This window comes from Rhinatrema bivittatum, chromosome 5 (assembly GCF_901001135.1).
Source record: "Rhinatrema bivittatum chromosome 5, aRhiBiv1.1, whole genome shotgun sequence".
NCBI lineage: Eukaryota > Metazoa > Chordata > Amphibia > Gymnophiona > Rhinatrematidae > Rhinatrema > Rhinatrema bivittatum.
In genome coordinates, this window is record NC_042619.1 from 89744333 (window position 1) to 89768589 (window position 24257).

Genomic DNA, 24257 nt, shown 5'->3' on the forward strand with positions numbered 1-24257 from the left:
ACTTGTGGAGTGGACGCTAGGCCGAATGGTAGTACACGGTACTGGAAGTGACAAGGGCCGACCAGGAATCGCAGGTACTTGAGATGAGATGGAGAAATTGAGATGTGTGTGTAGGCGTCTTGGCGTCTAGAGAGCATAGCCAATCTCCTCTTTGTAGAAGAGGAAGTAGAGAGCCCAAGGTTACCATTTTGAATTTTTCTCTCTGCAAAAATCTGTTTAGGGTGCAGAGGTCCAGTATCGGGCGTACGCCACCTGACTTTTTGGGTATCAGAAAATACCGGGAGTAAAACCCTTGCCCCTGCTGGGAGAGAGGCACTGGTTCTATTGCTCGGGATTTGAGGAGGGATGAGACCTCCTGTTCGAGCAGTGAAAGTGGTCGGACGTCCCCCATGTCAGCCGAGGTGGAGAGTCCGATGGCACAGTCAGGAAATTTAGGTGGTAACCCTGAGTGACCACTGCACGTACCCACTGGTCTGTGGTGACTGTATGCCAAACGCTGTTGAATTGGCAGAGCCGTCCGCCGACTGGTATGGATGGAAGAGAAGGTTGGTTTATACTCTCTAGGAAGGAGTCAAAACCCTGACGCTGGTCCAGGCTGAGAAGCAAGCTCAGACTTTTGAGGCCGACTCTGCCTGGATTGACCTTTTTGGTAAGGTCTGGAAGGGCATCCTCCAGAAGCCGGAGAATAAAATTTCCTTGGCTTGTAGGCCGACCACTTAGAGTCACGCCTGAAAGTTCTTTTAGGGGCGGAAGGAAACTCAGACGGCACAGAAGAAAGCTGACGCAGCGTTTCATGATAGTCCTTCAACTGCGCCACGGTCTCTCGGATCTTTTCCTCGAAGAGATTAACACCCACACAGGGTAGATCTGCTAACCTGTCTTGGACTTCTGGTCTTAAGTCTGAGGATTTGAGCCAGACCCATCTTCTTGCACTAATCCCCGCTACAGACACTCTAGAGGCAGTGTCCAAGATATCATACGCAGCGCGGACCTCATGCTTTCCAGCATCCAGACCTTTTTGAGCCAGAGTATGAAGTTGAGCCTAGAGTTGCTCTGGTAAAGAATCAGAGAAATCCTGGATCCTCTTAAAAAGGTCTCTGTTATACTGGGTCATGTATAACTGGTAAGAGGCAATGCGAGATATGAGCATTGAGTCATGGAAGACATGCCTGCCAAAAGCATCCAGGGATTTTTGTTCCTTCCCTGGAGGTATGGAGAAATGAGGTTTTGAATATCTTGCCGCCTTCTGGGCTGATTCAACAACAACAGAGTGATGATCCCACTGTGACTTTTGACTGCACAAGATAGGTGGCATCTGTCTTGCGGTTGACAGGTAGAACCGAACCTGGGTGTTCCCAGTTTCTCTTCAGGAGATCAAGCAGGATTTCATGAATAAGTATAGACATGGTTTCCTTAGGAGCATCTAGAAATTGGAGTACTTCCAGCATCTTGTACCTAGAGTCCTCTTCTGTCTGAAGTTGAAAAGGAATTGTTTCAGACATTTCTTTGATGAAATTAATAAAAGACAGATCTTCTGGTGGAGACGGCCCTGATGGTAGATCATCTGTATCTTGAGATGAATCATCGGTCCAAGGATCATAGGGCTGATCTCCAGAACCTAATGGGTCTCCAGCAGGGAGAAATGGTGCTAATTCTGAAGGACCAGGCCTGGGTATTGGTGGCATCGGAGGTGGCACCGACGGCATCGAAGGAGGCACCGAAAGCATCGATGGAGGAACTGATGGCATCAATGGAGGCACCAAAGGGGCCAGTGACATCGATGGACGAGTCGGTGGAAAATCCCAGACAGTGGAATGGGTAATGGTGTTTCCTCATCATCCGATGATAATGGAATCGGTGTGGAAGGCACTGGACCCACCAGTGCTCTCAGTTCCATCGGTGGAAGGGCACCGATCAACGCATCCAGTCTACCCAGTAGCGGTGCAAGCGCTACGGGAATCAGATCGGTGACGGGTTCGGGGACAGGTACCGGCGTCGATGGAGGTTGGAAGCCCTGAAGTGCTTTACCGATGGCCTCTTGGATCATCCGATCCAATTCCTTGCGGAAGCCTGGGGCATAGAACCCCGGCTCCGGAGTAGGAGGCAGCACTGGCATAGGCGGAGGGTCCACTGGTGAAGGTGGAATCGCAGATCCCGGTACCACTGAAGGTAGGGAACGCCTCAGTGACCCGGTCATAGAAGAAGATGGGGCCTTTTCTGGACGGGGCTTCTTTGCTGGTGGCTCTATCAACGCCGATGCCAAGAGCTTGCCTGGATCGGCAGACTGAGCCTTGCGATGACAGTGTCAACGTCTTTCTCAATGATCTCCTCGGTCCTTTTCTTGAAGAGGCAAGGAGGGAATCGACACCTTTGGAATCGTAGACACCAGTTGGGCAGCAGCGGTGTCCTGGTGCTGGAGAGAGGTCGATGGCACCGGCTCGGACGAAGTTGAAGCTATCAATGGAGTCGGGGTTTTTGACTGAAAGAGAAACTCCATTTTCCCTAAACGAGCCTGAAGGCCCTTCGGTGTCATTTGGGCACATTTGGTGCAAGTTAGGACATCATGGTCGGACCCCAAACACATAGCACACACTATGTGTGGTCAGTGATGGACATTGTTCGAGTATAGTCGGGGCACCGACAAAACCCTGACGCCATGACTCTGTCAAAAATGTATCCGCGGTGCGGTCGATGGCTGGTAGGCCCCGAAGGGATAACTCGACGGGAATCGACCACAACAAGGGTAAAACCTTACCTTTCGACCACGGAGAATAGATATCAATAGGGGGACCTCTATGGGGTAGAATTTTTTTGAAATTTTTGAAAGAAGTTCCGTGAGAAAAATTCCTGTCAGGAATCTCAAGAGAGCTCCTTAACCCACGTGGCTACTGCTGCACGGAAAAAAGAAGACTGAAGGGGAACCTCTGCTGGTTGCAGGGTCAGTGCATTGTTGGGCATGCCCAGTAGGTGCCAGTCAAAGTTCTAGAAACTTTGACAAAAGTGTTCCATGATTGGGCTCCATCCTGATGATGTCACCCATATGTGAGGACTACCATCCTGCTTCACCTGTGAGAAAAGGTGGTGCTATTTGCTGTGCTATTGCCAGCGAAAACGTCCCTCACATTATTGCCAGCTGCAGTGCCGTGGCTGACTCTTCCCCCTCCCCGCCCCACCTCTTCCCCTCCAGCTTATTTGCATCCTATCGCACGCGAAAAGGCCCTTTAGAAAATAACCTCCTAAGATACTTAGGCCTCGATTTATCAAAATGCACTAAATATCGCATGTGATAGGAAAAGGGGTGTGTTTTATGGTAACAGGCAGTTTATCGCAATTTGCGCTAATACCTATCAGGCTGATACAGTACAATGCGCTCCGGCGGAGCGCACTGTTAGTCTGCGATTGGCCGCATGTTTTCGACGCGCTATTCTTACCCCTTATACAGTAAGGGGTAATAGCGAGTCGAAAACGTGCGGCCAAACCCCTCGAAACTAAGAGCTCCCACAACATGCAAATGCATATTGATGGGCCTATTAGTTATTCCCGTGCCATACAGAAAGTAAAATGTGTAGCCAAGCCGCTGGCGTTAATTTTTGCCGGCACCGGGAACATGTACAGAAAAGCAGAAAAAACTGCTTTTCTGTACACCCTCTCAACCTAGCTTGATGGACTCTCTAAACATCAAACTAGGTTGACAGAACTTTGGTGTATGAGGTAGTTGTGGGTGGATCCTTGGGCCGGTGACCACGCCCCCGGGGGAAGATCCCGAGAGGGACCACCAGTCAGGCTCAGAGTATGGAGACAGACACACACTAGTTCTTTTAATAAACAGTATATTGAACCACCAGAGGTGGCAGTAGTGAGCTGGAAGTGCCCGGCAGGGCTGTAGTCCCTCAGGTACTGGAACAGTGATCCTGGATAACTGAGCTGTAGAGAAACTGAATATAGTGAGTAGGCAGGGTATGCAGAGTTCAGGAACAGAGCCTTGATGGTAACACTCACACAATAGTCTCTAGAAGTAGTCCAGGTGTTGGAATAGGTTAGGCCCTCGAGGAGCGAGTACCTGGTTCCAGGGAAAGCTCTGAGAGAGAGAAGATAACTCCCTGGTGTAGAAGACAGCAATGACTTCCAGGCAGAATGAGTATTCAGCAACCAGTCCGGGAACATGGGCCCTCGAGGAGCAAGTGCCGGTTCCTGACTGTGACCTGAAAAACAAAGAGAGAGCGAGGCCCCCGAGGAGCTGGTACCTCTGATAAGTACGAGGAGGCAGAGTAGCTAGGAGAGTGCGAACTGGTCCTTTCCAACTCCTTGCTAACTCGATTAGTTAGAGATTTCTAAGACCTTATATATCCAGTACTGATGACATAGAAACATAGAAACATAGAAACATAGAAACATAGAAATGACGGCAGAAGAAGACCAAATGGCCCATCCAGTCTGCCCAGCAAGCTTCCCTCATTTCTTCTCCCATACTTATCTGTTTCTCTTAGCTCTTGGTTCTAATTCCCTTCCACCCCCGCCATTAATGTAGAGAGCGGTGATGGAGCTGCATCCAAGTGAAATATCTAGCTTGATTAGTTAGAGGTAGTAGGGGTAGTAACCGCCGCAATAAGCAAGCTACACCCATGCTTATTTGTTTTTACCCAGATTATGTTATACAGCCCTTATTGGTTGTTTATCTTCTCCCCTGCCGTTGAAGCAGGGAGCTATGCTGGATATGCGTGAGGTATCAGTTTTTTTCTTCTCCCCTGCCGTTGAAGCAGAGAGCTATGCTGGATATGCATCGAAAGTGAAGTATCAGACATCATCTTAGGGGGACACCCCTGAGGTTTGCACCATTGCTGGTACATCAGTCGGGGCCGCGCCACGCATGCGCCCTTAGGCCCTTGTGAATCATGGCGGATCGCAGTGTCGAGCTACTCCGGGGACGCCGGAGGAAGACGGCAGAGAGATGCCGCAGCAGCCAACCTTCCACTTGAGCAAGAGGGAGTCGCCAAAGAGGTGAGGAGGGCAGAGTGGAGACGTCGAGCAGCGACAGTCACAACAAGAACATTGCACAAATTTCATCTTTGGGTGAGTTTCCTCACTCCGAAGGTCATCAAATCTTCACAAGAGAGCACTGTTCTGTTCTTTTGTCTCACTTTGAATGTCAAAGTGGCCCCTAACCCCTACACTAATACCTAAACCTCACCTCGCGTTACTAGGTGGGCCTCCCATAGAGATATAAATACCAATCTAGTATGAGGGCATTATGGCTAGTCTCAGTCTCTCTCTCTCTCTCCACTGATGACTGACTCTCCAGGAGCTTAAAAACAGCATTTGCAAAAACATTGCAGCACGATAAAGCCCTATCACACAGCTTTATGCAAATGAAAAAGGTGTAGTTATAGCCATGTGATACAGCTTTGGAAAATTGTGAACCCAGCCCACTCAGTCACAAATCATGCCCCAAAATCCTTCCTTTTTTCTGATTTGCATCACACCATGTGTTATGGTGCTTTCGCATGCGTTAAGGCGTTTTCGCATGCAAAAACGCCTTATAGCAATTTGATAAATGACCTTGTTAGAGAGGTGACAGGGCTGGAGAGAGCAGGAATTAGGCCCGTGCCAGCTAAGAAAAGTAGGCCCCTATGTAAGGTTCTGATGTGATACTTAATAAGAGAAATCGTTTTCTAAATTTCCCCAATCATTTTTTTGTATTTAAGAAGGCTTTATGAGCTTTTTTGTTAGCAAATTCTTGAATTACAATTGAAATTTTTATTTATACATGTTAGAAATAGAAAAGTAGGCCCCTTGAACATTGTAGGCCCTAGCCAAATGGCCATACTGGCACCCCCTCTCTCCTGGAGTGGGTGACATGTGGACAGAACTGGAGCACTGGAATGGGTGAGAAAGAGAGGGGCAAATGGAGGAGTAGAAATTGGAAATGGGGGGGTTATTTAAAAGCGTTTAATTTACATAATTTTGAAAATGGAACTTGACATATTTATATGTCTTAAAATACATTGTCAAAAAGTCACTCTCTTGTATTTCACATGTTTATCCTTTTAAACATAATTTTCATATGATTAAACCTAATACGTGAAATAAGGAGTCTTCTAATTTTGTGTAGAATGGAATATTAAAAAATTATTTCATTCTTTCATTGATCCTATCTAGTGTCCCATGTTCAATCATTCAATCCATTTTTCTAGCTATCTTATGCACAGCATTCCAAAGATCTTCATTATCTCCTTAGTCCATCAATTTCACTCCATTTTCTTTCAATGTTCCTTAGGCTGTGTCCATCAATATTGCTATATGGAAGGTTGGCAGTAAAATAACCTTAACCATCACATCTGAGTGATGTATATTAGACTGGTTACATTAAAAAAGACAATATATAATGTGTAGTTAATTTGTTGCTATTGTATACATTTTTGTACTTCTATTGTCATGTTACTGTTACTACTAAAAGAAAAGTATATCCCTATTCTTAGAACCACAGGCTACAAAATATTGTTGGTAGTAACATTTTATGTAGCTTTAGGTGGGCATCTCTTGTCAGTATTTGTTATTAAAATATAATTACATTACAATCCACGAATGCATTCAGATCTGCTGCTGGCATTATGTTATGCATCTTTGTTAAATATTTAAGAGGCTAGCCAAAGAAATTGTTAGTACCTGTCGAGTGCCTTAACACTGTCTTAATCGACAAATCTTGCTGGAAAAGGCACACAGGACAAATACAAATTAGAATTAGGAGGACTTTAAATACAAATATCTAACACTTTGCCTCTTCCTGACTACATAGCAGTTTAAACATTTCACAGCTGGTGGGAAGAAACCTAACCCTCCAAGAGAGGAGATCATTGCTCCAAAGAGAAAGACAAGCTCAGAACTAAAAGGAGCTCAAGTACATCTGAGGTGTCAATTTTAGACAGTAACCTCAAAGAGCAAAATAATTCCCTTAGACTTAAGGCGAGCTCTGAACCGCTCACACTCCAGCACAGCTGATACCTCTGTCAACAGCCTACAGCAGCTGCTATTTTGCGCTTCTGACCTGTGCTATGGAGTAATCGGAGGAGTTGGTTGCCTGCATGCCCTCATTCCCACTGATCCCAACTCCAACGTGTGCGGTCTGGATCATTCCTACATCGTTGGCACCATCTCCAACGGCCAGTGTGATGGCGTTCACATGTTTCTTTACCATGTCTACTATTTCAGACTTCTGGATTGGAGACACTCTGCAAAGTAAAGAGAGAATGTCAGTTAGCTTTCCTTATATTAGGTTATTCATATCTTTCCAAAGAGACAGCTGTAATCCAGATTTAGATATTCTCAAAGAGAAGTTCTTGGAAAGATTCCCAATTCAACATTTAAGCTATAGAGCAGATGCCAATAACTTTTTACAAAAGTATGCACAATTCAGTTCTCTCTCTTTTTTTGTTTTAAACATATACTATATTTTATAAAGACGTAGCAGTTCTGTCAACTGACTTCAGGCTACAAAAAACAGCTGTGTCAGTGTTGATTTAAAGGGTGAATATGGGTTGCTAAAATATATAGGTTGATCTACAGGTAGATGGGAATCCAAAGAGGAGAAGCAACAAGGTTAACTGGCACATATCAACAGGATGAGTTTGTCCTCGCCAGTTGGAGGACATGCTCAGATGCCTCTGCAAGTGAGGCAGTCATTTGTGGCTGATATCTGGGAGGCCTTTTTAATGAGAAGAAAGAAACTGAATATTGCTCTTATTAAAAGAGTTGCTTAAAGTGAGGTGTGATGAGGTTTGAAGGGTAGATAGCAATTGTTGGAACTGTAATATACTAAGGGGTAGATTTTCAAACCAGTGCGAGCGTGTCCATGTGCGCGTGCTACCCGGCCCATACATGGACACGAGATTTTATAACATGCGCGCGCATATTATAAAATCGGGGGTTGGCACACGCTAAGGGGTGCACAATTGTGCACCTTGCGCGCGCCAAGCCCTCGCCGAGTCACGCTGCCTTCCCCCGTTCCCTACCCCCCCTGCTCTTTCCCCCCTACCTTTTTCTTTTTTTTTTCTTTTATTCTAAAATTTACTTCAGTCTTGGGGCTGAAGTAAGTTGTGTGCGCCAGCCAGCTGCCGATGCATGATCCCCAGTACAGCGGCAAATGGCTGCTGTGCCTGGAGCCTCTGGCCCCACCCCCTCCCCACCCTTTTTTGCAAGCCCCGGGATTTACATGCATCCCGGGGCTTTACGCACTTCGCCGGGGCTTTTGAAAATAGGCCTGGCACACATATGTCCGGATTTACGTGCGTAACCTTTTGAAAATCCGGCCCTAATAGAATAGCAGCCTTGTTTACAACTAAAACAGTCTATGGTATGGGAGGATAGCAACTGTGAATATAGATGGAAAAAGTTAGATCTAGTTAGAGATCCAAATAAATGGATTTTACAGACATTCATCATTTTATTACTTTTTCATATCATTAAGATTAAGCCATTATATTCAGTGAAATCTAAAGATCCTGTAAGAAATCAAGAAACACAACTTGATGAGGTTTACATAAGGATATGGAAGCTACTATAAGTTGGATCAAAAAAATTGTGAAACCTTTGTAAAATATACATTGATAAATGTATACAGTATCATGCTCTAAGAAAGATAGAGCCCGATACTGAAAGCGTGTTTTTGCTGGATAGCCGGATAAGTAGGATAGCTGGATAAAGCAGAGTTGCTTACCTGTAACAGGTTTTCTCCCAGGACAGCAGGATGTAGTCCTCACTACATCTGGTGGTGATGTCATTAGGCGGAGCCCTATTATGGAACACTGAGCATACCCAGCATGCCATGATCCCTGTGTCCACAGGTGTCTCCCTTCAGTCTAGTTTGCAGCAAAAAAGTGGGAGCGAAAAATAAAATAACAAAACGTAAGTGGACCCAACTCCACAGGGTGGCGGGTGGGTTTTGGTGAGGACTACTTCCTGCTGTCCTGGGAGAAAACCTGTTATAGGTAAGCAACTCTGCTTTCTCCCAGGACAAGCAGGATGATAGTCCTCACATATGGGTGATTAGCAAGCTACAGGCTGATTCATATTACAACAGGCCAATAGCAGACAACTTGTGCGACAGGCACAATAATTGGGGTACTACTGGCAATGATGAGGCAGCCTGAAATCACAGCAGGTGGTTGTGGAAGGAGTTGGGCAATATACTGGAAAAACAAATTTCAAGACAGATTGTCCAAAGGCAGAGTCTTGACGGCCTTCCTTATCTAAGCAGTAGTGGGCTGCGAATGTGTGAAGAGAGCTCCATGTTGTAGCCTAGCAGATGTCAGCAATTGGTACTGAATGATAGTGTGCTACCGACGCTGCCATGGCCCTTACAAAATGTGCCTTCACTCACCCCTGGAAAGGAAGGCCTGCTTCCTCATAGCAGAATTCGATATAGTCTGCTAGCCAGTTGGAGAGAGTTTGTTTACCCACTGCAACTCCCAGCTTGTTTTTGTCAAAAGAAACAGAGTTGGGTGGATTTCCTATGGACTGCAGTGCGGTCTAGATAGAATGCAAGTGCAGCTTACAGTCCAAGGTGTGCAAAAACCTCTCGCCCTGGTGAGAGTGAGGCCTTGGGAAAAGAGTGCGCAGACTATAGACTGAGTAAGGGGAGAGACTGTGTCCACTTTTGGAAGAAATTTTATAGTGAGTCCAGAGGACCACTCAGTCACAGAGGAATCTAGTGTAGGGTGAGTATGCAACAAGGGCTTATAACTCACTGACCGTTTTAGCAGATGTAGTGGCTACGAGGAAAAGATTTTTCCATGTTAGAATTTTTAATGGCATAGGAATGCAAAGGCTCAAACGTTGTGACATCACATGGTTTTGCGCCTTTTAAAAAAAACAAACGCTGGATATAAGAGGAATCTTTAATATACACCGCGGTTACTTTTCATCACTTGTTGGGTGATATTGTGCTTATGCTCTGGAAAAACTTGAAGGTATGTTGGCTTTTCCAAATCAATCGTAGAAATGAATGACTAAAAGATAGAACGAGAATAATTTATTGGAGCAGCTTTTAATGTATATATTAGTTCGCGGTGCTGAACCTTGTAAAAAGAATAGAATTCAGCGATGAGTAGCAAGGGAGATTTTTATATAACACCCGAACCTTATCAACAAATACATGAAATGTATCTTAATACGATGACGGCACACATAGACACCTCACTTTCTGTACTCTTTTAGAGTTTTGATATAGCCATTTTTGAATTGAGCACTGTTGCCACTTCAAGTCATAGAATATTGACAAAATTGATATTTAAGCTTCTTGCACCCATATCACTAAGGATTTTTAAATAAATTATTTTTGTGTTTTTATCAACTTTTTATTCATTTTTTAAGTTTATTTTATACTTTTTAATATACTATTCTTATATTTTATCATTATTATACTGTTTAAGTTATTTTTATTCTTTTATTCATTTTTTAATTTTTTTTTATTTTCTTACGTTAATTACAGATTCTTTCGGCGCAAAATGCTATTGTATATAGCATACTACAGCATTCTCAGCGACGGATATAAAGATGGTTTGAGGTATTCAATTCAATGAACACAATACACAAATATAATAGAGTGTCTCACTGTACAACTTATGTGTTCTTTTTAATTTTCTACTTCTATTTTTTAGCGTATACTTCCAAAATCACAAAATTGTGTCTGAATATATACTCTAGAAATCAATCTCAAGGTAATACTGACTCACACACTTCTTAATTGATTTTTATTTTTACAGGTTTAGTTAATGTGTCCTTCTTAAATTACTTTTATTTTTACTTTTTTAGTGTAACCTTCCAAAATCACACATTGTGCCTGAGTACATACTCTAGTAACTATCCATTATCAAGGTAATCTTTTCTCTGTTCTTAATTTTTATATTGAATATGTTGTCTCCTTTGTTCATCTTTTTTTATATATGTTGCATTTATTATATTTTTAGATTTTACTTAATGTTTAATGTGTTTATTTTACTTCATTTTTATTGGGTTGTTTTATTAATATTAAAGTATATATTTATTGTATTTTTAGTGCCCCTGATGCAGCCGTAAGGGCAAACCTCGGCCAGAGTTGAGCAGGTACTGTATTATTGAATAAACCTCCTTTCCAAAGCATCGGTCTTCTTTCCTGTTTTTTCACATCCGTGGCTATCTTAGACCGACTACCGCTTTGCTTTTTGGGATATATATAGGAGGCTTTTGTTCCAGTGGTGAGCAAAGGCATCCATGGCTAATGCGTGTTGTTGCCTGTGTAGGGAGCAGAATCTGTCCACTTTGTGGTTCAATTCGGACGCAAAGAGGTCGATGGTTGGTTGACCTCAGCACTAGAAGATTTTGCTTACTACACATGGGTTCAGAGACCACTCGTGTGGATGGAGAAATCGATTGAGATGGTTTGCTAGTACGTTCGGTATGCCTGTTAGATAAGTGGCCCGGAGATGCATGGAGTGTGCAAGGGCCCAGGCCCAGATCTGTGCAGCTTGCTAGTAGAGCCCATAAGAGCTTGTGCATCCCTGCTTGTTCGAGTACATATATTCAGGCTTTTAAACAAATGGAAGGAAACTCAAAGAGCAAATAAGTGGTAATTTACAAAGTTTTTAGGATTTATTATGTTATTTTATTGGATTCCTTTCTTTTATACTTTCAGTAATTTTATTTAAATATGAATGTTTTTAAGTTTTATTTCGATATTAGTATTTAATTGATTATTTTCTATTATTTTAGTATAATTTTATAACTATTTGATTGATAAGATTGTTATTTATATTTTTATGATGTGAACTGTGAACCATTGTGATGGCAAACCCATATGACAGTATAGAAAAATTGTCAAATAAATAAGTAAATATATTAAAAAATAAACATTTAAATATAAAAATATATAAATAAATAAATTGTTTTAATCAGCCATTGTACACTAAAGTATATTAATTTTGATTGTAATGTTATTTTATTATCTATGTCTTTTATTATGTATGTGGCTTGTGTACACCACTCAGATGGTCAGATTACTGCCCCATTTTGCAGTATATAAAAAAACTTGTAAATAAATAAATTAAATTAATAAATAAATACCACATTGCCACTATGTTATCTGTCTTTATCCACACAGTTTTGTGTGAGAGGCAGTGTTTGAAGGCATAAAGGGCATAACGTATGGCTCGAAGCTCCAGGAAGTTGATCTGAGACTGTTCATCGAGCAGAGTCTAATCATCTTGAGCTTGGAGGTTGTTAATATGAGTTCCCCAACCCAAGATGGATGTGACCATGGCCAAAGTCACCTGAGGAATTGCTTACTGGATCGGTGACATGGATCATGGACGAAAGTGGTTAAATGGCTTAGAGCCACAGAAATTTTAAAGTCCACTGAGTTTTCCCATGGCTAGTCTAGCCATACGAGTGATGTGGACCGTGGAAGTCATGTTGCCAACAATGGGAAGAATTGATGGGCTGAGGCTATGTTTCATGAGCGCAGAGATGTGGACAGTTTGATAGGATGTCTGCGAGGTTGTTGGGCAGGAAGGCCTTTTCGACTGTAGTGCCAAGTAGGTATGTGCAGAGGGACCGCATATGTTGCATTCGGTATTCGTATTCATCGTTGGGGGGGGGGGGCAGATACGTTGCATTCGACAAGGGGGGCCCCCGATATGTTCATGCATTCATTTTTATTCATTTCCCAGCTAAAATTTAATTAACTACAACCCCCCACCCTCCTGATCCCCCCAAGCCTTACCAAAACTCCCTGGTGGTCCAGCAAGGGGTCCGGGAGCCATCTCCTGCACTCACGCCGTCGGCTTCCGGTATTCAAAATGGTGCTGATAGCCTTTGTTTTACTATGTAAAGGGGCTACCGGTGCCATTGGTCAGCCCCTGTGACATAGTGAGGGCAAAGGCTATCGGTGCCATTTTGAATACTGGCAGTCGACGGCCCGAGTGCAGGACGTCACTCCTGGACCCCCGCTGGACCACCAGGGACTTTTGGCAAGTCTTGTAGGGGTCAGGAGGGTTGCCAGAGGATGTGGTTAGTCTTGTGGGGGTCAGGAGGGTTGCCAGAAGATGTGGTTAGTGCAGTTAGTATAGCTGTGTTTAAAAAAGGATTGGATAAGTTCTTGGAGGAGAAGTCCATTACCTGCTATTAATTAAGTTGACTTAGAAAATAGCCACTGCTATTACTAGCAATGGTAACATGGAATAGACTTAGTTTTTGGGTACTTGCCAGGTTCTTATGGCCTGGATTGGCCACTGTTGGAAACAGGATGCTGGGCTTGATGGACCCTTGGTCTGACCCAGTATGGCATGTTCTTATGTTCTTCTTATGGTGCCATTTTGAATAACGGAAGCCAACGGTGTGAGTGCAGGAGATGGCTTCCAGACCCCCCGCTGGACCACCAGGGAGTTTTGGTAAGTCTTGAGGCAGTCAGGAGGGTGGGGGGTTTGTTTAAATTCATTCCTTTAGATGGCCGAATAATTCAGTTAAGATTCATTTTATTCATGGGGAATCGCGATACGTTTCGCTTCCCCACAAATACAACGAATATGGCCCTATACGTTGCGGATTACCAATATGTTGCAAATGAATGCACACCCCTAGTGCCAAGATCTGGTCTGTTGGAGGCAAGGAAATGAGATAGATCCATATGGGATTTATGGTAGTTGATCCCAGCAAATTTAGTAGATTTATAGTGAATTTTAGAGAATTTAGAGCTCCTTGTTTGCATTGACTCCTTATCAGGCAGTTGTCCAGGTAAGGAAACACCTGAACGCTAAGCATTTGGTATAATATATGAGGTGTGGAAGCTAGTTCAAATGGCAGAACTTGGTATTGAAAATGCTGATGACTCACTAGGAAGAGTATTGAAGGTCCAGAGAATAGAGTCAACCTCCTTGTTGTAGTAAGGGAAGCATGGTGCCGAGAGACACCATACTGAACTTTTCTTTCTGAAGAAATTTGTTGAGATTTCTGAGATCCAGGATGAGTGGAGGTCACCTGTTTTCCTTGGAAGTAGGAAATAGCAGGATTAAGATCCTCTGCCTTGCTGTGTCCGGGGAACGGTGTCCTGAGCCCTGCTCTTCAGTAGGATGGACCGTTCTGTTCTCTGGCAAGGTTTCAAAATCCAGAAGCCTGCCCGACTGGCGTAGCTGGTGTCATCTGGATATCAGTTGTTGATATGTACGTGCTTTTTGAAGTGGACTGGTTGGTCTCACACGGGAGCTGGATAATACTCGTGTGAGCGGTAAAAGATCCTTCTAGCATCCCTCTTCGCTGTTTTTCTAGCTGAGGAGTGAGGATTTGTAAGAAACGTAGAGAGCTGTCACAAGGTTTCGTGGTGGTCTTGCAATTGAGGCACTGTCTGCTGGATCTTGTGCACAAAGAGATGATCTGCGGTGCATGGCAGATCAGCTAGTTTATCTTGGACTTCGGGCTGTAAATCAGGGGTCATAAGCCAGGTTCACCATTTAGCACTGAGTCCTGTTGCTGGCAATGGGAGGACATTTCGAAGCAATCACATTTTGTTCGAACTTCACGTTGATGGCAGTGAGGTTCCCTCAGTGTTGTGACAAACATAGCTGGTAAACAGCAATATGTGACACCAAGATGGATCCCCAGAAGATTTTATGACCTAGACCCTTCTGAAAACTTCTGCTCCTCTTTAGTGACAAGGTCAAAAGGGATGGTTTCAGACATTTCCTTTACAAAAGTGGCAAAGGAGATGTCATTTGGAGGGATCGTCTCCACTCTTCTGGTGGAGAAGGCTCTGAGAGGAGGTTGGCTTAGGTCTCGGTGCCAAAACAGGATTAGAGTCCCCATCGCCCTTTGAGGATCCCAGGATAGGTATAGGGGCTTGTGGAGGCTCAGAAGGATGAGTCGGTGTCGATGACTTAGTCTGTCGTTGGTAGAGTACCAATGAGGGCAACGTCGCGGTGTCTCGATGCGAATATCGATGGCTCCGGTGTTGGTGCCGGTATGGGGGCCGGCATCGATTGAGGTTGTAGACTCTGGAAGGCATCGAGAACTGCTCCTCCCTGGAAGTTGGTATAGGTAACACAGCTACAGGGGGAGGCAGGCTAGGCATTACTGGCACTTCCACATGGATCTGTGGTGGCTCAGTACCCGGCACTATTGTCGATGGGAAACGCCTTGATGCCTCGGGTGCAGAGGAGCATGGAGGCTCATGTAACTAGGCCCACTTCGCAACTGGCTTGATGGACATCAATGCCAATGCGGTATTGGTGCCAGCACCGAACGCGGAACCCTATCGGTGCGGGCGATGATGTTTCCCCTCGGTGCTCGGCCCTGTCATTCTCCAGCACCGAGGAAGATGCCACCGATTTCCAGATGGCATCGGAGATGGACGGTTACTGTGGCAGTGACGATGTTTCCCTCGGTGCTCGGCCCTGTCATTCTCCAGCACTGAGGAAGATGCCACCGATTTCCAGGATGGCATCGAAGTCGGACTGTTACTGTGGCAGTGATGATGTTTCCCTCGGTGCTCGGCCCGGTCATTCTCCAGCACCGAGGAAGATGCCACCAATGTCGTAGATGGTGTCAGTGATGGATGGTCACCATGCTGGTGATGATGATTGCCAAGGTGCTCGGCCCGGTCATTCTCCAGCACCGAGGAAGATGCCACTGCTATCTTGGATGGCATCCGTGACGGATGGTCACCGTGCCTCTACTGCTCCTGGCGTTGTTTTTTGCCCAAGTATTACATGGGGGCTCTGTTTGAGATCCCAAAGTATGGAGCGTTTTCATTAGTCGAGGGCACTGAGGCATCGATGGAGGTATCGATGGCGGCTTCGACAATATCGACCGCGGCATCAATGGTATCGACGGGATCAATGGTGGCATTGACGGTATCAATGTCGATTTTGATGGAATCGACGGCGGCATCGATGGCATTGACAGCGGAATCGACGGGATCGATAGGGGCCTTGACGGCACCAATGACATCAATGACGGCATCGATGGCAGCCCCGATGGAATAAATGGGGGCCTCGAAGGAATCGATGGTGGCCACGACGGGGTTGATGGTGGCCTCCACGACATTAATGGGAACCATGGATGCCCTGATCCCGCTAGCTCCGATGGACCCGGTGGAAGAACGCAGCAAGGACACCTGCGGGCATCGTGGGGTGGACCGAGTTTGATAAACATAGGGAGAGAAAAAAGAGGGCCGCAAACGGTTGTTAACCCAGGGGAACCGACAGTGAGGTGACAGGAACCGACCGGAGAACACAGAATAGTACTCCACGAGTGTTGATGAAAATGTATGTGAAGGGAGACCTGTGAAGGGAAATTATTTGTGAAGTAAAACTTCAAGTTTTTCTGTGAGGAAAAGTTGTGAGAAAAAATCTCACAGAGCTCCTAAATGCGAGGCAAACTGCAGCACAGAAAAAAAGAGACTGAAGGGAGACCCCTGTGGATGCAGGGATCATGGCATGCTGGGCATGCTCAGTGTGCCAGTCAAAGTTTCTAGAAACTTTGACAAAAGTGTTCCGTAACAGGGCTCGTCTAATGATGTCACCCATATGTGAGGACTACCATCCTGCTTGTCCTGGGAGAAGTCACTTATCTGGCTATCTTGTAGCCAGCCAATCTTTTGGTGGACAGAGTGCTGATTTGGGAGATGGTACATATCCAGTTAACTTAACCAGATAAGTAGTGATATTCATTCTTATCTGGTTAAATTAATTGGATAAATTAGATCAGTCACTGAACTGATCTAACTTAGCTGGACTTAACTTATCTGGCTAAGTAACATCTTGACTATGGATATTCAGTGGCTTAGCCATACTACTAATACTACCACTTAACATTTCTATAGTGCTACTTGACATAGGCAGTACTGTACAAACAATACAATACATAAGAGACAATAGAGCTTACAATCTAATCAAGACAACCTACAGGTCAAAAGACTTGAAGAGTTTAATATACTAAGACAATGGTTAAAATTATTTAATGAGGCTGAAGGTGGACAATCAGTATTAAGATTTAAAAGTAGCCTAAAAAAGGTGGGTTTTTAGATGGGATTTAAACAAGACAAAAGAGGGAGCATGATGCACAAGTGCAACGGGGTGGAAAGCATGGAGTCGGGAACTGGTGGTAGAGGAGAATTACATAGATAGAAGTGATTTGCTGATGAGCGGAGTGTACAAGGAGAGGTGTAGAGAGGTAGTGAAGAACTGCAGAGTGAAGGCACTTGTAGGTGAGTAAGAGGAAATTGAACTGATTGCAGGAACGGACAAGGAGCCAATGCAGTGACTTCAGAAGAAGGGTTTTATGGGTGTAGTGACGTTGGCAAAAGATAAGCCTTCTTTGCCTTTGGAAAGCAGGCTCACAAACAAAAACTCAGGACGAAAATGAAAACAAAGTTTTGTATTTGTTTCAGAAGGGCTAGACTGTAGAGTTAGTTCCACAGTTGGCCATCATGAGATACTGTCTTGATGAACGGTCTTTGTAAACTAATTCTACAAGCAATGCACAATATACAGGGATTGAAAATTCCTCCAGAACTTACTCAGTGGAGAGGAAATGCACTCATCCAAAAATTCACTCATTCTTCCCCCTGTCTCTTTCCTCCCAGGCAGTCCTGCTGCTGCCACCCAGGCAATAGGACTGAAAATATTCCTTCATGCCCCAATCAGGCAGAGATGCATTCATCTCCTCCAGGTTCTGATTAGGCCAAAGATGTGACTACCTCCTCCTGGCCTCATCCTAGTCTACTTGCCAGCTGTGAAATCTATTTATGCTAAGTAAGAGGATTTTTAAAATCTTTACAATATATATAATTCTGTGACAGCACAATTTTTTTTATAACTTTCATTTATTTCCTGCATAAATGTATGTCGAATGAAATTAAAAACTAGTCCACATGGCACTCACATAAAACTTTTAAAAAATGCTGTTTCGCATATGAATTAAAATATATACATATCTGCATAATATAATTGAAACCCAAAGGCTTTGCTATTAAATAATTATTATTTCTTTATACTGCATTTCTTTCATAACTGTTCTCCTAGCAGGAGGACTTAAATTTAACCACACAATACATCTGTGGGAGAATAACTACTGATTTAAAAAGCACTCAATACATTTTAGTGTATTACTCTATCGACTGTAGCGCAGCATTTTTTAAAGTTTAATTTTATAAAACAGTAACATTATTTTACAATAAGGCTTTCTAATGCTTTTGTTGACTCAGAGCATTATTATGCAGCCCTAGCAGCTGTTCTGTCTAAAAAAGACTGTAACTAAAACAAATTGACAGAGATATAAAAATATTTGATACACGTCTTTGTTGAATATACAAACTTCATTTGTCAGATTTATTAGACCCTCAGCTAGAATCTATTTCAGAAACCATGCTGAATCACACCTAAGGCTCAAGCAAACTTCAATGGCCTCTGTACTAGTCAATATGGAGGTGTGTAAAAATGTATCTGCAGTGCGAAAGAGCTGAATATCTCCAAGCCAATCCAAATATGTTTTATGCAGCAGGATAAAAAATGATGTGAGTGGCGTATCTACTAATATTTAATCATTTGTGTAAATCAGGAAGTCTGTGGACTTGAGATCTATATAGTTATACCAATATTTCTTCTCTTCTATTGTCTCCATGTAAAAAGACTAAAAATATGCATACTAATAATTTTAACCTTTGACTTGTGAATTTGGAACTACAAACAACTTTTATTAACATACCCATTGGCAAACATAAACTACAGTATATTTTACTTTATTACATTGTTATTTTATTCTCTACCCTTGCTCTGCTCCTGGGAACATCTCTGCGGAATGCAGTAGGGGTGTGCATTCATTTCGAATGAATGTTAAAAATGGGATGAAAGACACCAATTTTTATTTGTTCCGACACCCCCTCCCTCCCCTTCCAAATGTGGCTGAGGCCTCCCTAACTCCCATTCACTCCTTCTATGGGGGTCCGATGAATGCAAAAGGCAGAATGATGGCCCTTGCTCCTGCCCTGTTACGGTCTGTTAACATATGGGGGCGCCAGCCCTCCTGAGTGGTGCTGAAGTGACATCACTTTGGCACCTGTCTCAGGTGCAGCTGGTGTCATCGCTGCTGAACCTTTGCAACCACTGGACCCCTTAGAGAAGGAACAAGTGGGGTCAGAGAGATCTCTGGCCCCTTTTGGGAAAGAGAGGGGATGGATGGGGACTAGCTAGGCCCAGCTAAGCAGGCCCAGGCCCCAAGCTCTTTTAAGGCTCAGGCCATGAGGCTTCTGTTGGGGCAAGAAGGGGGGGGGGGGGGGGGGGAGAGTTGCGGGGATTCCAGGAAACCTGTTTTAATTTATTTTTCTGGTTTGAGGTTATTTTAATGATTTTTAATATTTGTTTCTGGTTTTGAAAATGAACCAGACAGAAACAATTTTAAACTAATCGGAAAACATAAAAAGAAACCCGAAAACCAAACAAACCAAAATTAAAATCTTGGGCTTGCATATTCCTAGCATGCAAACAAAAGTATGGGTGTTGTTCAAGGCCTGCTTTCTTCCTCCACACCCAGCAATTCCTTCAGAATTCCGGAGTCTCCGGGCCAAATGCGGAGAGTTCCTAGACATGTCAGTTAGGTACAATTGTCCAGATGCAGATAGCATTTATCCTGCTGGATATCTGTTCTACTTTTTTGAATATTGTTCTCTCAGTATTTGCCACACCAGTATAAATAGTATAACCTTTCATCCAGAAGGCCTTGAGGGGGAACTGCTGCTGGTAAGAACTAAGGATGTGCGATTTTTTTCCTATTTCATTTCATTTCGTTTTCAAAATGGAAAGAAAAAAAAATTCATTGGTATTATTTTTGTTTTGTTTTGGGAAAAAAAAGCTGACCCGAAGATTCCTTGGGTCTCCACAAGGCTTTCACGGGACAAGCCTGGGGATACTCCAGGGGTCCCCGAGACTGCCCCAAAACAAGTTGACAGCCGACCTGCCCCACCCCCAATAAAAGTGGTCAGGAGCCTTCAAACTATTTTCCCCCCCAAAAAAAAAAATGTTGCTGGGGCCTGGGGCTCCTCTGACCTCTCCTGAAAAGGCACTGAGGGCCAGGAACTATCCCAGTCCCCACTTACCACGTCCATGGTGATCCTGTGCTGTAAAAAGGGACAGGAAGGATGTCCACTTGCCTCCAGCCCATGGGTAGTCCCTTTTCAAATGGAGGCCAGTCCTGAGACTGGTACTATAGTGACTTCAAAATGGCACCAGTCTTAGGGCCGGCTGGCGCTATTATCCTATATGACTGTATATTTGTACAGCTGTACAGGAAAATAGTATCAGCTGAACCCAAGATGAGCATCATTTTGATATTAGTATAGTACTAGTCTCACAGCCAATCAGCACCATTTGAAATGGGACTAGCCAGAGACTGGTGGCAAATGGGTATCCCTCTTACCTCTTTTACTGCATAGGACCACTATGAATGGGGTAAGTGGGGGTTGGAGTGGTTTCCAGCCCTGGCACGTTTTGGGGGCAGGTGGGAGGAATCAGGGACTAGTGTCCAGAGAAGTCCTGGATTGTTTTTAGGATTTTGTAAAATGTTTATTTCACTTCAGCAAAGGAATAGAAACAAAGTAAACATTAAATAAAACAATACCCAGGAAATCCATATCCCAAAAACAAAAACAAAAAGAAATGTTGGAGGCTGCACACCCCTAATAAGAATAGGGTTATGGATTGGGTAAGTGCTGGGATTTGCCTAAATTCAAGTGTATTCTGTTTGCTGAGATAAGTGTGATTAACTGTAGGGTAGATAATCTGTCTGTTGTGGGGAAGAGAATGTTTGATTTTGATAAATTAGATGCTTGATTTTTGTGGGAAAATGCTTGTTTTACCCACAACTCACCTCTCACTCCTTACCCAATTCCCACCCACCCCAGACTTAAAACTTGGTGTAGTGACTACTGCCCATTTAGGGGGTTGGGGAAAATAATTATGCATAATAGCAATCAATTAGTGGCCTCACACAAATATATTAAGTGTAAAATTAATGATGATTAATATTAAAAGAAATAGCAGGTCAAGCACAGATCATAAGCAAATGTGCTAGGTAGAAATATTTATCACTGGTTGGAGAAAATACTGCTGTAATGGGTATGGTATCCATGAGCCCTTGGTGTTGTGGCATGGTTGGTACAGCCTAGTAGGCTAACCTGCTAAGCCCACACTGACAGCTGGTAAATGCGCCCTACAGTGGGATAGGCTGGAGCTTTGCCTATGGTAGCAATCTTCCCCACAGGTTGAGCCCTTGGGTTCTGGTGGCTGGCAGGACTTAGGTGGGTCCCAAGAGTGGTCAGGAGCATGACAGTCCAAGGCCAAGCAAAGGTCAGGGTAGGCAGCTGACAACGGATACCAGACAACATGCCAGAGGTCAAGGCAGGCAGCAGACAAGGCAAGGTCAAGGTCCAAGCAGAGGTCAGAATCCGGTAAGGCAAGTCGAGGGAGGACAAAGAGAGACAAGACATAGAGAAGGACCAAGACAAAGGTAAGGACAATGACTAGGATACAGCTGAGGCAAGGGGGACAAGAATGGGGTAAGGCAAGACGGACAGGAGCTCAGGAACAAGGCAGGAAGGTGAGAGCAAGATAGGAATACAAGAACAGGAATACTGGAACCAAGGCAACATGCACTGAGGCACAATGCACATCGAGACCTGTTGCTAAGGTGTCTCTTGTCCTTCAGAAGGAGATTTTTGTAGAGGAGCTGGTGATGACATCAAAGGGCACCGCGGCTTTCCTCCTGCTCGGGTCCTTTAAGAGTTAGCCCATCAGGCAAGTGTGTGTCTAAGAGAAGTCGGGGGAGCAGTGGCTAGCAGCATCCCATGCTGCATTGAGCGAAGCTCGTGGAGCAAGTCAGTGTTTTGGCTGCAAAACAGATCCAGCGGTGTCAGGAATGATTGAGGCAGCTCGTGGAGCTGTCCTGCGAGCCACCACATGTAACAACTGCTTTATAGTAGGAAGGAAAGCATATGTAAGTAATTTAGGTCAAATTTTAGTCATCTACAAACAGAACAATATTTAAGTAAATTTCAGGAGGAGGCTGACTTCAATATAGGGATGGTCATAGAGTTGCAGTACACAGAGAACCATAAGTGGATTAAAGTTATACCTGGCTATAATCTAGTCAGGAAAGGTAGCATAGAAAGAAAAAGAGGAGGAGTGTACTATAAATAAAAAATAATATTAAAGCAACAGAACTACAGGGTTTACAAGAAAAAGAGGGGGCATTGTAGGTTCATCTAGAAAGAGGGAATGGAATATCCATTTATACTGGTAGGATATACAGACCTCTTTTGCAGGCAGAATAAATAGAAAGAGATTTAATTGAAGACATTAAGAAAATTGCTATCAAAGAAAGGTACTATTGCTAGGTGATTTCAATATATCGGATGGTGATAGAATATTACAGCTGCAATGTCATTTGGAAGCAGGGAGTCCTGGGCTGTCTGCAATTTTCCAGCAATTGATAATAGAACCAACATATGAGCAGCTAATACTGGATTTGGTACTTACAAATGGGGAAAACATATCTGATGTTGTAGTGGAAGATCACCTGGGATCCAATGATTGCCAAATAGTGTGATTCAGTATTAGAGCACAGGCACTGTGGCTTATTCAAAGGAGAGGATCCTGGCCTTCAGGAAAATTAACTTTGCTAAGATAGTGTAGTAACTCAAGTTTTTCACTTATGGGGGAAAATAAGGGAAGAAGACGAGCAGAGGGGAAAACTAAAAGGAGATATTGCAAGTGCAGAAAATCTTGTTGTTAGGACAGTAAATAAAGAAGTGGTTTCCTAAAGAATTGCTTGGAAAAGTAAGGGAAAAAAGGTTAGAATTCATAAATTACACGAGATCATAGAAAGAGGAACACAAGAAACAATATCTGAAAAATGGGAAAGTAGTCAGGAAAGTAAAGGCACGAATGGAAGAAAAAATACCTAATACAGTAAAATAGGAGAAGGTTTTTTTTAATTTTTAGATATATTAGTAACAGGAGGATATGCAAATGTGGGATTGTAAGGCTCAAAGTTGAAGAGGGAGAAAAAGCAGAGGCTAATGAGGAATTGCTTAACAAATATTTCTGTTCTGGTTCACTGAGGAAGGGCTTGAAGTGGAACCACAGGAAACTGTCACAAATAGGAATGGAATTTAGATAGATCTCAATTAATTTTCAGAAGACTGTATTCATGAGGAACTAGCATAACTAAATATAGATAAAGGAATGGGACCAGATGGGATACATCCAAGGGCATTAAGGAAACTTAAGGAAGTCCTGGCAGCTCCAGTGTCTGATCTTTTCAATGCTTCTTTTATGTCAGTAGTGGTTCCAAAGGATTGGATATAGGCAGCTGTGGTTCCTCTATACAAACATGGAAGGAGGATTCTGAAAACTACAGGCCAGTTCATCTAATCTCAGTGGTGACTAAATTAACGGAATCACTGCTAAAACAAAGAATTGTGAAGTTTCTGAAATCCAATGGATTACAGAATCCAAGGCAGCATGGATTTACCAGAGAAAGTTCTTATCAAATAAATCTAATCAATTTATTTGACTATGTGATCAGAGTTAGATCAGGGTAAAGCATTAGATGTAAGGTACTTGGATTTCAGCTAGGCCTTTGACAGGATTCCACATAGATGACTTAAAAACAAACTGAGCACTATAGGTATGGGTCCTGAAGTCACCGACTGGGGCAGAAAATGGTTGAATTGGAGGTGGCAGGTGGTACTGGTAAACAGAGTTCACTCCAAGGAAATGGGTTTATCAGTGGTGTGCCGCAAGGATCAGTCCTTGATCCAGGTCTGTTTAACATTCTCATAATTGATATTGCAGAAGGGCTGTTGGGAAAGGTTTGCCTTTCTGCAGACATCCTGGAAATCGTGGAAAACATCCTGGAAATCGTGGAAAACATGAGGCGGGATCTAGTGAAGCTTGAGGAATGGTTTAAAGTCTGTCAGATAAGATTTAATGCTAAAAAATACAGTCTCATACATTTGGCTTGCAAAAACCCAAGGAAGCAGTACAGTATAGGGGGTGAGGTACTTCTGTGCACAAAACAAGAGCAGGATCTGGAGATGATTATATCTGATGAGCTTAAGGTGGCCAAACAGGTAGATAAGCTGATGGCAAAAGCCAGAAAGATCTTTAGCTGACCAGGAAGAGGCATGTTCCGCAGAAAAAGGGAGGTGATAGTGCCCCTATATAGGTCCTATATAGGTC

General features: G+C 43.6%; 1 protein-coding gene across 1 annotated transcript in view; it reads right to left on the reverse strand.

The window, feature by feature from the left end:
• Positions 1 to 24257, reverse strand: part of ATP8A2 (ATPase phospholipid transporting 8A2) — a 1219142-nt gene that overhangs the window by 550478 nt on the left and 644407 nt on the right. Inside the window, exon 26 of the mRNA XM_029602569.1 lies at positions 7043 to 7226. Within this exon, the coding sequence (XP_029458429.1) occupies positions 7043 to 7226 (184 nt within the window). The remainder of the gene's footprint in view (positions 1 to 7042; positions 7227 to 24257) is intronic.